The 13,869-nt window shown below is 44.8% G+C and overlaps 1 protein-coding gene across 2 annotated transcripts in view; it reads right to left on the bottom strand.

Moving 5' to 3' along the window:
- Positions 1-13,635, bottom strand: part of CYBRD1 (cytochrome b reductase 1) — a 34,392-nt gene extending 20,757 nt beyond the window's left edge. The window contains exon 1 of one of the 2 annotated variants that reach the window (XM_055289712.2): positions 13,197-13,635. In XM_055289712.2, coding sequence (XP_055145687.1) covers positions 13,197-13,383 — 187 coding nt within the window. In that variant the 5' untranslated portion in view covers positions 13,384-13,635. The remainder of the gene's footprint in view (positions 1-13,196) is intronic. The other variant, XM_055289713.2, reaches the window with a different exon arrangement.
- Positions 13,636-13,869: the final 234 nt, after the last annotated feature.

Here is a 13,869-nt window from a genome sequence, read left to right as displayed (position 1 = left end):
CTGGGCGTGGTAGCATGTGCCTGTAATTCTAGCTACTTGGGAGACTGAGGCAGGAGAATCGCTTGAACCCGGGAGGCAGAGGTTGAGGTGAGCTGAGATCGCACCATTGCACTCCACCCTGCCGAGACTCTGTCTCAAAAAAAAAAAAAGAGTAACTTTCATGATATCATGACTCAAAGGAGTTACGAGGGTTGCTGGGGGGTTCTGATGTGCATTGAATATTGCTTCTTGGTCTGGGTACCCAGATGTGTTCATGTGATAAAAACACATCCCTTCTGATTTAGGTACTTTTGTGCGTGTATGTTGTTCTTCAGTAAAAAGTTTACTTTTAAAAAATGTCGGGGCCAGGCACAGTGGCTCACACTTGTAATCCCAGCACTTTGGGAGGTCAAAGTGGGTAGACTGCTTGAGCCCAGGAGTTCAAGACCAGCTTGGGCAACATGGTGAAACCTCATCTCTACAAAAAAATACAAAAATAAACCAGACCTGGTAGTGTGCGCCCATAGTCCCAGCTACTCAGCAGGCTGAGGCAAGAGGATTGCTTGAGCCCAGGAGGTGGAGGTTGTAGTGAGCTGAGATTGAGCCACTGCACTCCAGCCTGGGCAAAGAGCAAGACTGTCTCAAAAATAAATAAATAAATAAAGCAAAAAATTCAAAGACAACTGTGTTCCCAGTGAAGACTTCTTACTCTTTCTAATACTATGAAGCATCAGAGAAATGTGTCAAATTTGCCGTAAAACTGAACTTCATCCCCTTTGAGTGTCAAAACTTGATTTTTAAAAACCTTTTACATTTACACAAATTGGCTGCACACTAGCTTTCCCTGTCCAGCAGTAGAATGAATAGAATATATTTAATCTTTTATTGATCATTTGGGGTCATCAATCAAACACCAATTATTATCCTGTTACTGTAAGGGGAAGCCCTCAGGGGTTTCTGAAGCAGGAGAGGTGCTCACCTCTGATCCAAATGAACCTATACAATTATGGTTTGAGAGTCCCTGGGTCTCTCTAAGAGTTTTTCTATCTCGTTTTGTTTCTGGCTTGAGTTAGGGCACCTACTTCCAACCTCTCTCCTCCATCACTTTGTCTCATCCTTGATTCCCACCAGCTCTAAGTTTTAGCTGATAAAATGTCTCATTTTTATTTATTCATTTATTTATTGTGAGACAGGGTCTCACTCTGTCACCCAGGCTGGAGTGTAGTGGCGCAATCTTGGCTCACTGCAACTTCTGCCTCCCGGGCTCAAGCCATCCTCCCACCTCAGCCTCCAGAGTAACTGGGACTACAGGTGTGTGCCACTACACCCAGCTAACAGCTTATAAAATTTTATGTTGCTGAAAATCTTAACATCTGTTAAATCTGGGTCGTGGGTACTTAGGGATCTATTATGTTTTTTCTTATGGTTGAAAGAGCTCATTCCAGTTTTAAAGTTAAAACAATATTTTCATAAGCCTGCAAACCCACTAGCCAATTAGTCTTACCTACTCAATAGGTGGCTTGCAGAGATTTGAGGGGCTCTCACACAAGTGAGGCACGTGACCTCTAGCACATGGAGTTTTCACAGCATCTATCCTGGCTACATAGAGGCTCTGCTGCAAAGCTCAGTATGCTTCAAAATGCTCTCTGGATAAATGAAGGATAAATGCAAAATGTTGCATTTGCATAAGCTGTTTACATGGTTTTTAAAATTTATAAGTAACTGAAATATGGTGGACTTTGGGAGAAAAGGGCAATCTTAACAAATCAAGCCATATTTCCTAAACAAGAATCTATTCTCAACAGTTACAAAAACTGCCTGGAGAGTGGAATTTAAATATTTCTTGCTTCTTTGGCTTGGCACTTACCTAGACACCATTCCTGAGGTTCAATGAGAAAGAAGAAAAAGGTCCCCTAAGCCCACAAGAAGGGGAAATGGTATAAAACAGCTACTTGTGACTGAAACAAGGGTTTGCTGTTAGAGGCTCTAGTTGGCATTCCATTTCTCCCAGAAAATGAGGGGAAATACAAACATACATATGAGAAATACATTTTAAATCCTTTAAAAGAAAAGATATTGATGGTGGAACATGCTAGCATGATAAACTTAAGAAAGAAAGAAAGGGAGGGAGGAAGACATGAATACCTGTGTATAATCATCTTAAGACAATGGAGAGAAAAATACAGTAACTTGAATTTGGGTTTAATTATTAGAAAAGGTTGGCTGGGTGCAGTGGCTCATGCCTGTAATCCCAGAACTTTGGGAGGCCAAGACAGGCAGATCTCTTAAGGTCAGGATTTCAAGACCAGCCTGGCCAATGTGGTGAAACCCCATCTCTATCAAAAAATACAAAAATTAGCCAGGCATGGTGGCGCACATCTGTAGTCCCAGCTAATCGGGAAGCTGAGGCAGGAGGAGAATTGCTTGAACCTGGGAGATGGAGGTTGCAGTGAGCCACTGCACTCCAGCCTGGGCAACAGAGCTAGAGTTTCTGTCTAAAAAAAAAAAAAAAAAAAAAAAAAAAAAAAAAAAAAGAAGAAAAGAAAGAAAGAAAGAAAAGAAAGGAAAATGTCTCAGCTCCTTGTTGCATAACCAAAACTTGGGGATATGTGAAAATGTATACTCTCTAAAATGTAATCTCTGGTTTGACACCAACTTTCCATCCATATACCATTACAAAACTATTTATATACACAAGTTTGTCTTCGAACAGGCAATGCAAATTTAGAATCTGTTAAAGTGTGTGTGGTAGGGGAAGAGTGCTTAGAGGGAGAGAAATGTCCCCAAACATGGAAAACATTTTGACTCTAGTTCTTCTGTGTTTAAATCTTGTGATTCATGAGGGTGGGAACATGTCTATCTTGTTCACTGTCACATCACAGTATTTTAGAGCTTGGCATATAGCAGGAATTCAGTAAGTATGTTTTTGTTTTTGTTTTCTGAGACAGAGTCTCTCTCTTTGTTACCCAGGCTGGAGTGGAGTGGTGGGATCTCGGCTCACTGCAACCTCCGATTCCCGGGTTCAAGCAATTCTCATGCCTCATCCTCCAGAATAGCTGGGATTACAGGTGCACACCACCATGCCTGGCTAATTTTTGTATTTTTTTTGTAGAGACAGGGTTTTGCCGTGATGTTCAGGCTGGTCTCCAACTCCTGGGCTCAAGTGATTCTCCTGCTTCAGCCTCCCAAAGTGCTAGAATTACAGGCATAAGCCACCATGCCAGGTCCATAAAATGCACAAATCAGACAACTCAAGAAAAATCGTACTGCTGATGCAAGTATTAGCTAACAGAAGACCAAATGGCCCTTTCAAATAAGTAAAAAGCATTCTGCACTTGGACCCACTTAACAACTTGAAGTGAATTCAAAAATAAAATAAGAGTAAGTTATTGAGTTTGAAGTACACTGGAATTTTAAAACACTTATGAATTCTACTTAAACATGGTGTGCCCATTACACTTCCCTTCCCTCTTTGAATAAAGTATTATTTCGCCCTCCTTGGCAGAATGCTCAGAACAGGATTATCAGTCTCCACAACTCATTTCCCTCTGCACGCAAGAGCTTACCACATTCTATCCAAAGGACCTTAAGTTTAAATGAAAAAGCAGAGAATCTTCTTTAAATAAACTTCTTGAAAAGATTCCTGCAGTGGCTGTCAAAGAGAATCAGAGCTTTGAAACATGTCTGGTGCATTCAAACTGTCTCACAGCATGAATGTCATGAAACTGAAAATCTCTGGAAAGTCAAAAGGAAGGAAGTGATTCAGATGATTTGGAAGATATTTTTAGCCCTAGACACATCTCTGAGTGATTAAAATCCTCACAAAGGCAGCTACTTGGTACCAAATACATGTAGAAAAAGAAAAAAATTCAATTAATTGACTACACATGTAAAAATATTCAGAAATTGTGTGTTTTCAGAAAGATCAGCTATATTTTCTTGTGCCTCATATTAATATTATGACAGATTAGAAAGAGTACTGGCTCTGATACTACCTGGTTATCTGACCCTGGCCAGACATTTGGTCTCTAAAATGAAGGGTAGAACTTAAGGTCCCAGCCAGCTCTAAATATTTAAGGATCAATATAACCTACATTTCTAAACAAAACAATGAAAAACCCCATCATAATTTGAGCTGGGACGGTGCGGTGGTTCACAACTGTAATCCCAGCACTTTGAGAGGGGTGGAAGAGTCACTTGGGCCCGGGAGGTTGAGGCTGCAGTGAGTCATGATTTCGCCACTACACTCCAGCCTGGCTGACAGAGCAAGACCCTGTATCAAAACAAACAAGCAAAAAGAAAGAAACCATAACTCGTGTCCAACCAAATCAAATGGGAACAGCTTGCAGACCGAGCTGTATCTTACTTGTTTTACACAGTGTCTGGCACACAGTAAGTACTTAATAAATATGTTAATTAAATGGATAGGATAATATGAAGAAATCGAATGAACAACAACAACAAAAACTTAGAAAAGTACAGCCCAAGTCTGTATAGTCATTTCAAAGCTTGTTTTGACCTTTTAAGGAAGTTTCTATACAAAGAAAAAAGTTATAACAAAGATTTCTAGTCTTTCTTTTGTTCTTTTTTTTTTTTTTTTTTTTGAGACAGAGTCTTGCTCTGTTCCCCAGGCTGGAGTGCAGTGGCATGGTCACGGCTCACTGCAGCCTCAACCTCCCAGGCTCAAGTGATCTTCCAGCCTCAGCTCCCCGAGTAGCTGGGACTTACCAACACACACCAGCACGCCTGGCTAATTTTTGTATTTTTTTTTTTTGCAGAGATGGGGTTTCACCATGTTGCCCAGGCTTGTCTCTCTACTTGGCTTCCCAAAGTCCTGGGATTACAGGCATGAGCCACCGTGCCTGGCCCTCTATCTTTCTTAAAAAGGAAGAATGTTCTACCTTTTAAGGGAAAAATTTAAAACCTTGCAAAGTCAAGTCAGAAAACCCTAGCAGGAGTCACCTGTAAACTGGAAGCTATGGACTGGAATTTGGTCCAAAGATGTTGTTTTGTTTGATCAGCCCAATGTTTTAGAGGTTTTGTTTTTGTGGCTGGTTTACTTTTCGTTTGAACCAATTTTTTAAATATCTGGATTCTCTCGGGGGAATGAGAAGCCCTGGCAACCTTGGACTGGCATCCTCCCGTAGCCACAATCCACTGGGGCTAAGTGGAAGCTTCCTGTTTTGCCAGGAGTGAGCACTCTCTAGTTCCCTACAGTTCCCACCTCTCACACAAGTGTACACCTATACTCTGCTGCATGAAAGATTTGACATTTAATTAACTGTCCTAGTAAACAGATGAAGTGGTTTGTCACCAGTTATTAGGCAACGCTGGTTATAATAAAAACTGACCCAATTGGTAAACTGTGTCTGGACTGAGAGAAACAATGAGAAATCTGTAAATACCTGATGATGATGCCAATACTTTGGGCTTCCCAGAGTGCAGTGATAACTGTTATAGCCTATATTAATCCCCTAGAGCTACCATAACAAGTTACCAGAAATCTAGTAACTTAAAACAACATATTTATTCTCTCTCAGTTCTGGAGGCCAGAAATTAAAAATCAAGGTATTATAATAGCAGGATGGGCCTGAGGGAGAAGCTATGCCATACCCTCTTCGGCCTCTACGGGCGCCGACAATTCTCCATTTTCCTTAGCTTATGGCCATATCACTCCAATCTCTGCCTGTCTTCACAGAGCCTTCCTCTCTGTGTGTCTTTGTCTCAAATCTCTTTCTCCTTTCTCTTATAAGGACACCAATCATAGGATTTAGAGCCCACTCTAAATCCAGGGTGATCTCATCTTGAGATCCATAGTTAACATCTGCAAAGATCCTATTTCCAAGTAAGGTCACATTCATGGATACCTGGGATTAGGATTTAGACATATCTTTTTGGGGGGCACTATTCAACCCACTACCTATTCCTTGCAGGGATCATAGAACTAGGCATACAGAGTACTACAAAAGACAATGGTTCCTATGGGGCATGGGGACTTTAAGCTCTGATCTCACCAGTGCAGAGCTCATCTCCTGGTGCCCCAGCTGTTGCCTGAGGAAAGGATAGCTTACTGAGGGCTATGTTGACTGCTGCTGCAAGGATGCCCACTACCACTGCCCAGCCACTGTCCTGCCAGCAAGCTCTGGCTTCTGTCTTACATCCTTCTGAGTAGACTGGTGTCCAGTATGGTCTTAATCGTCTCTCATGTCTTTTTTTTTTTGAGACAGAGTTTCACTCTTGTTGCCCAGGCTGGAGTGCAATGGCATGATCTCAGCTCACCGCAACCTCCATCTCCTGGGTTCAAGGGATACTCCTGCCTCATCCTCCTGGGTAGCTGGGATTACAGGTATGCGCCACTCTGCCCGGCTAATTTTGTATTTTTAGTAGAGATGGGGTTTCTCCATGTTGGTCAGGCTGGTCTCAAACTCCCGACCAAGGGTGATCCACCTACCTTGGCCTCCCAAAGTGCTGGGATTACAGGCATGAGCCACCACCCCTGGCAGTAGTCTCTCGTGTCTGAATGTTTAGTTGAATCCAGAAAGACACCCCGGTGGGTGCTGTATACTAAATCTACTTCACCTATTTACTTTGTACACCAATCCTTGTTGGTGTGACCCTCTGGTTTAAAGAATTGGCCAAACTTCCATCAATTTAGTCAATATTCGTTGAATGTTTATTATGTGTTAGGTAATGCTATGGATACAGCATTGAAGAAAACAGACAAAATCCCTTCCTTCTGGGAGCTTACATTCTAGTAGGAGAAGACAGACAATAAATTAATAGTCAGTGATCCGAATTTAGATAATACTGCATTTTGAATTCAGAGTCTATAAGATTTTCTAGTGAAATGGCTGAGAAGTATGGAAGAGAAGAATCACAGATGACTGCATAATTTCGTCCTGAACGGCTGCAAGGACAAAGTTGCCATTTACTGAGATGGTGGAACCTATGGGAGGAGTTGGTTTTGCAGGCAGGAGGAAGATCAAGAGCTGAGATTTGGACATGCCTATTTGATATTCAAGTAGACAGTCTGAGTAGGCAAATAGATATTTGGGTTTGGAGTTCAGGGAAGAGTCTGGGCTGAATATACAAATTTGAGAGGGTTCAGTGTATAGATAGTACTTAAAGCCAAGGAGAGACTGGATAAGATTGACCACCAAAGAAGTGAGTGTAGAAAAAAAGAGGTGGTCGTGGTCAGAAGACTGAGGCTTGAGCACTCTAACCTGAAGTCATCAGGAAGATGAGGAAGAACCAGCAAAGGAGACTGAGGATGGAGCCGCCAGGAAAGAGAGAAGAGCCACGAGAATCAGGTGTCCTGGAAGCCACCCAATTTACCAGGTGAAGAAAGAGAAGCCAAGTAAAGAAAGTGTCCCGGCCAGACGTGCTGGCTCACACTTGTAATCCCAGCACTTTGGGAGGCTGAGGCGGGCGGGTCATCTGAGGTCGGGAGTTCAAGACCAGCCTGACCAACGTGGAGAAGCCCTGTCTCTACTAAAAATACAAAATTAGCTGGTCATCGTGGTGCATACCTGTAATCCCAGCTACTCTGGAGGCTGAGGCAGGAGAATCGCTTGAACCCAGGAGGCAGAGGTTGCGGTGAGCTCAAATCACACCATTGCACTCCAGCCTGGGCAACAAGAGCAAAACTCTATCTCAAAAAAAAAAAAAAAAAAAAAAAAAAACAAGAAAAAAAGAAAAAAAAATAAAGTGTCCCAGGGAGGAGTGAGGAGGGGTCAATTATGTCAAATGCTGCCTTCCACTCAAACACTATGGAGGACTGAGAATTGACCAATGGAATTAGCAACATGAGAAAGAACAGGAAGAAAGGAACTAGAAACTGCAGGTATGGACGAAAATTTCAAAAAGTTCATAGTAAGGCAAGCAGAGAATTGAGGCAGTAGCTGAGGGACATACAGGGTCAAGAGTGATTTTGTTTTGTTTTGCTTTGTTTTGTTTTCGAAGATGATAGAAATTATAACATGTTGGAAATAAGCCAGTTGGGGGAGAAACTTAATGATGCAGAAAAAGGAGGGAGAACTGGGATGAAGGGAAGAGGAGGTACAGATTGTACTTAAGCAGCAACATTCTCATCAGCTAGAGGCCTCAGAATAAAGATGCATTTCCAGTGCAATATGATGTCCATTCTTGCTGGAGGTTGACTAAGCCAGTGCTTTTAAACTGGCTGAACAGGAGAATCACTAGGGAAAAGCGAGGGTGTGTTTACTTTAGACACTATTATTATCGTCACAAATAAGTGGCTGTAAATTGCATTTTGTTACTAACAATTCAGTGATGGTACAGAAATAATCACTCATTCATTCAACAACCACTTACTCATCTACCATGTGCCAGTTCTCAGTGTTATTCTAGGTACTGGGGATATAGCACTGAGCACCACAGTCATATCTAAAACATTTTTATTGGTTGCATTATTTAAAAATCTATGTGTATTTAGGCTGGGTGCGGTGGCTCAAGCCTGTAATCCTAGCACTTTGGGAGGCCGAGGTGGGCGGATCACGAGGTCAGGAGTTCGAGACCATCCTGGCCAACATAGTGAAACCCTGTCTCTACTAAAAGTACAAAAAAAAAAAAATTAACAGGGCGTGGTGGCGGGCACCTGTATCACGAGGTCAGGAGTTTGAGACCATCCTGGCCAACATAGTGAAACCCTGTCTCTACTAAAAATACAAAAAAAAAAAAATTAGCAGGTCGTGGTGGCGGGCGCCTGTAATCCCAGCTACTAGGGAGGCTGAGGCAGGAGAATGGCGTGAATCCGGGAGGCAGAGCTTGCAGTGAGCCGAGATGGTGCCACTGCACTCCAGCCTGGGGGACAGAGCCAGACTCTATCTCAAAAAAAAAACAAAAAAACTACATGTATTTATTTACAAAAAAAAATGTTGGGGATTTTTTTTGTGGTTTTCGTCACAAAATTTCTTTAAATCATCTCTTTGTGCTTTGTAAAAACCCTTGTATCGCTAAGATTGATAAGTTTTATTATCAATGGTGTCCCTGAAGCTTCTTTTAGAGTAGGTATTTGAGGCACTTTCTCCATTATCTTATTTGCTGGATTTTACCCCAAGAGCCTTTTCAAGTCTATTTAAGTAATCTTGGAATTTGGTCACTTTTAGATAAATTAATAGGATATCCCAACTGCTTTTCAAGAACTGCTCTTAATTTCCGTTAGTCTTTTAAATGTTACTTAAGGTAGTTATATTCTCTCACAAAATCAACTTGAGATCATTAAACTATTTAATTTCTCTCCCTTCAGTTTATACAATAAAAGGAGTTCTACACAGGAAAGGAAGGAGTATAGAATTGCCAAGACTTCTTTTCGCTAAATTTAGACACCTGAATTTTCTACCTTTCACTAAAGAACACATTCCACCTTGCTGAACCTTTTAAAAGGTCAACAGCCACTTTGACAGCGTTTATTTGTTTCAGTCTTTTCTGTGGCCTTCTTTTCAAGGTTCGTTTCTCTGATTTCCTAGTAGTATACTTATTTCATGGGAAACATTTCTTTCAGAGAAGCACAAAGCCTCTTCTAAACTCTTCCTCATTCATGTCAGAGTCTGTTAGTTAGATTTCCCACTAGTTTAAATTTTATTTTAGTTTTAGATTTCCCATGATCTGTTATACTTTAATTTAGAATATATACATTTTCCAAAATATACTTGGAGTATGGGAGGTGGGGAGAGAGAGGGGGAAAGGAAGGAAGAGGGAGAGGGAGAGAGGGACATAGAGGAGAAAATGGGACAAGGAGAGAGAGGGTGAGCGAGAAAGGGAAAGGGGAATAAAGAAGGAGAGGGAGATTTGTTTTGTAACTTCTATGTTAGCTTTGCTTCTTTGGAGTTTACTTTTTTTTTTTTTTTTTTTTGAGACAGAGTCTCACTCTGTTGCCCAGGCTAGAGTGCAGTGACACAATCTTGGCTCACTGCAACCTCCGGCTCCCAGGTTCAAGCAATTCTCCTGTCTCAGACTCCTGAGTAGCTGGGATTACAGGTGCCTGAGCCACCGTGCCCGGCCTTTTTTTTTTTGAGACGGAGACGGAGTTTCGCTCTGTTGCCCAGGCTGGAGTGCAGTGGTGAGATCTCGGCTCACTGCAAGCTCCGCTTCCCGAGTTCAAGCGATTCTCCTGCCTCAGCCTCTCGAGTAGCTGGACCATGCCGGCCCAGAGCTTGCTTCTTAAAGGTGTTTCAAAGGACTCATACTTGTTCTTAGTTTCAAATATTGTTTACTATTTGTATATTGCATTTCTAAAGCATTTTATACTTACAGTAATAACTGTACTTTAGCCTTCCTTTCCTCATCTGCAAATATTTGTGTATTACAGAAGAGAAGAACTCCATTACATCGTGTTCTTTGTTAGAGATCTGAAATCTCGTAGCCTAAAATATTCCTCCTTGCAGCAATCACACACAGTAAAAAAGTCTGTTATAACACGGTGAGTCTGTAACGTGTGGGTCCCTCACAGCCTATAAAGTTTATTTATTACTCCCCCTCCTTCCACTGGAGCCTTCCTAATACTTAGGGTGAGGAATGTGGGTGGGTGGGCCAAGATATGTAAGAACTATGCATGTGCCTACATGTATGAAAACATTTATGCTCATGTCAATTATATGCATTATATGATTAAAGTGATTTGCACATCCAGGATCCAAACAGGAAACAGGATGAGTAATGACGGGACAAACTCTGGACCATTGATACAAATACAGTAATTGAACCTAAAGAAAAAAGATCGGCCGGGTACGGTGGCTCACGTCTGTAATCTCAGCAGTTTGGGGGGCGAAGGCAGGCGGATCACTTGAGGTCAGGAGCTCAAGACCAGCCTGGCCAACATGGTGAAACCCCGTCTCTACTAAAAATACAAAAATTAGCTGGGCATGGTGGTAGGCACCTGTAATCCCAGCCACTGGAGAGGCTGGGACAGGAGAATTGCTTGAACCTGGGAGGCGGAGGTTGCAGTGAGCCAAGATTGCGCCACTGCACTCCAGCCTGGGCGACAGAGCAAGACTCTGTCTTGAAAGAAAGAATAAAAGAAACAAAATTCATAAGAGCAACAGATGAAAATTGCCAAAATTTACACATTTTTGTCCAAGAGTTAAGTAGGAACAGATTAAGAGAAGTACAAAGTTTAGAGAACTTAAAAAACCTTTTAGGAAAACTGTATATTGGACTCTAACACGAATGAAGAGTTTCAAAACACATTTTAGATGAAGGTTTTCGCTGTCTAAAACGATTTGGCAGAAAATAAGCATATTGCCATAAAAGCAGAGAATCCAACTTTGACAATAAGGTCACTGAGAAGACTTAAAACAACTTTCATAGGTAAGTTACATAACTCTTCTCTGCCTCAGTTTACTCTTACATACATGTGAGATAATGCACTTAGTGGACACACAGCATGCAATCACTGTTAGCCATTCTGACGTCTTCTCCTCTGTGGCAAGTCAGGCAACGAGTAATAACACTTGTGTTTCTCTTACCGTCAATTATAAGAAGATATTCCAAAACCTCCAGAAAGTTTTTTGGTATTAGAAGCTGCTCTGAAGAGTTGAGTAGAAGAGGAGACTGGTTCTACTCTTTGAGCAAACAAGGTGTAGACAGCTCTGGACCAAACTTAAGGGCTCCACCATGAAGGAAAGAGTGCTTCTGACAGTTACTTTGGAACTTGAATATGTTTTTCTCTTATAAGCGTAGTGGCAAAATAACTGAGAGTTACGCAACGAAATGCCTTAGGTGCCCAGTGGTGCTCACGCCCTGGTGCCGATCTCACACCAGGGAAGCCTTTGAATGCTGAGGGTTAGTAACACCTTCCACTACATTCCAGAGTGGGAGAATGCTGGCCACACTTGCGAAAGCTGCAGTACAAGTTTAAAACAACCAACGAAAACAAAAGCCAAAATCACTTTTCTTCAGGAATGAGGTCAGCACTCTTTTGCACACTCGTTTGTGGGGAGTTAAATATTTGGTGAAGAAAAGGCAGCCTGCCCGGAGGCAAAGCTGGAGATTTCGGCCAGTGGGCATATCTTTCCAAACCCTTGCTACTCCTCTCCATTATTTTCTGCGACATAACCCCACTCCACCCCTTGCTGCCTTTCTCTAACTACTTTCTCAAGGCCGTGCCTTTGGGGAAGTGGTTACAAATAAATGGTGTTTGCGCCAAAAGCTAGAGGTTCCTCCAGCTACACGGCAAACTGAAGGAAGCTGTCAGGAAATTGTGAGAGGCACTACACAATGACAACAAACACTGCCAGCGACTGCTGAGCCCCATCCCCGCGCCAGCCTCAGCCCAGAGAATGCAGGCCCAGGGCTGGCTTGCCGCGGGCCAAACACGGACGCAGCTCGCGCCGGGGGCATCCCGAGCAGAGGCATCCCTCGGTGCCAGACAGCCGCGGGCCTTCTCCCGGCATCTCCCACCCGGGGCGCTGGGCCAGTGCCCAATAGGAAGCCCCGCGGGGCAACTTTCGCCACTCTGCTGCCACATAAAAAAGTTGGGCTCAAGACCGTCCAATGACTGGGCAGGGCGGCGAAACACACTTTGAAGTCCTGGTGGCTTCCCGGACTCGACTGAGTTTAACACTCTAGGAGGAGAGGAACCCAGGGCGGATGCTTCACTCGCCCCCCTTGGCCAGCCCCTTCACCCAGGGCCGAGGCTGTTACAAATACGGGCAAATTCTCGCTCAGGCAATCTTTCCCCCGCTGCCTTCCCCTCCTCATCTGCAGCCTGGAAGCAAGTTCAGCAAAAGGCTGAGGCGAAAGTGTTTCCGCGCGCCCGATTGCGCAGGCTCGGTCCACAGGGGCGACTTTCCGGGTCGCGTGGGCGGCAGCGGCCCGACTGCGCGGCGCTCCGGCATCGAGCCCGGGCTCAAGTTTCTGGGTCTTGGAGGCCCCTCCAATGCTTCCTAGCCACTCGCCGCAAAGAGTTAACCAAGTGGGGCCGGCCCCGCTCCGCCGCCCCCAGCAGCGCGTCTCCACCGCGCACCCCCGGCCCCGCGCTCGCTGCGATCCGCCCGAACCGCAGCTCTGTCCCGCCCCCGAGCCAGCCAGCCTCCCTCCCGCCCCGCCGACTTGGCTTCCCGCGCGCTCCTCACCGCACTCCTCCGGGCCCCGCGATCCTCCAGCACTTCCTCAGCTGGAAGGGGCTTCACGGAGGACCCTCTGCCCCCGCCGCTCTCCCCGTTTTCCTCCCCGCACCCCCCAGGAGGTGCCAGTACCGATGCCCTGGATGAAGACGAAGCCGGTGACCATGAGCACCGGGTGCCAGTTAAACTCGAGTGCGCTCCCGTCCCAGCCAAGCCCCTCTCGGTAGTGGAGGACCCAGACGAGGGCGAAGATCACCGACAGGAAGCCGACGAGCAGTGCCGACCCCAGCAGCGCCAGGAAGCGCCAGTAGCCCTCCATGGCCGTCAGCGCCTCATACTCTGCACCGCGGGGGCCACAAGAACTTGGAGAGGCGGCGGCAGCCCTCTGGGTAGTGGCCTGGCGGCGGGACCGGGGCGTCGACTTTTTGGGGCTGTCTCCGCCTGCAGGGAGGGAATTTCTGGGCTGCTGGCCCGGAATGTGGGGCCCCTTGGGGGTGGGGAGCTGGCCCCAATTCAGAAACGGGCCCCACCCCCGGGATCACGCGGCCGCCGAGGGCGCTCACTGCCTGGTAGCCCCACCCTCGCCCTTGCCCAGCATCCAAGCTCGCAGAGGGCTTCAGTAACAGACTTAGTTGCTCAAAGAGAGAATTCCGAGGGTTTTATACCCACCGCTTGCTTTTAACCCTTCCAGTATCTCGTCCTTATTTGTGGGAAAGCTGAGTAGGGCAGTCGTGCGCCGTCTTGGTTAAGAGAAGAGAGGGATCCGTTGGGTAAGATTATGTGTGTGCCTTTAACTACTAATGAA

The sequence above is a fragment of the Symphalangus syndactylus genome, chromosome 8, assembly GCF_028878055.3.
Source record: "Symphalangus syndactylus isolate Jambi chromosome 8, NHGRI_mSymSyn1-v2.1_pri, whole genome shotgun sequence".
NCBI classification, from domain to species: Eukaryota; Metazoa; Chordata; class Mammalia; order Primates; family Hylobatidae; genus Symphalangus; species Symphalangus syndactylus.
This window is presented reverse-complemented; position numbering and strand designations above follow the sequence as displayed.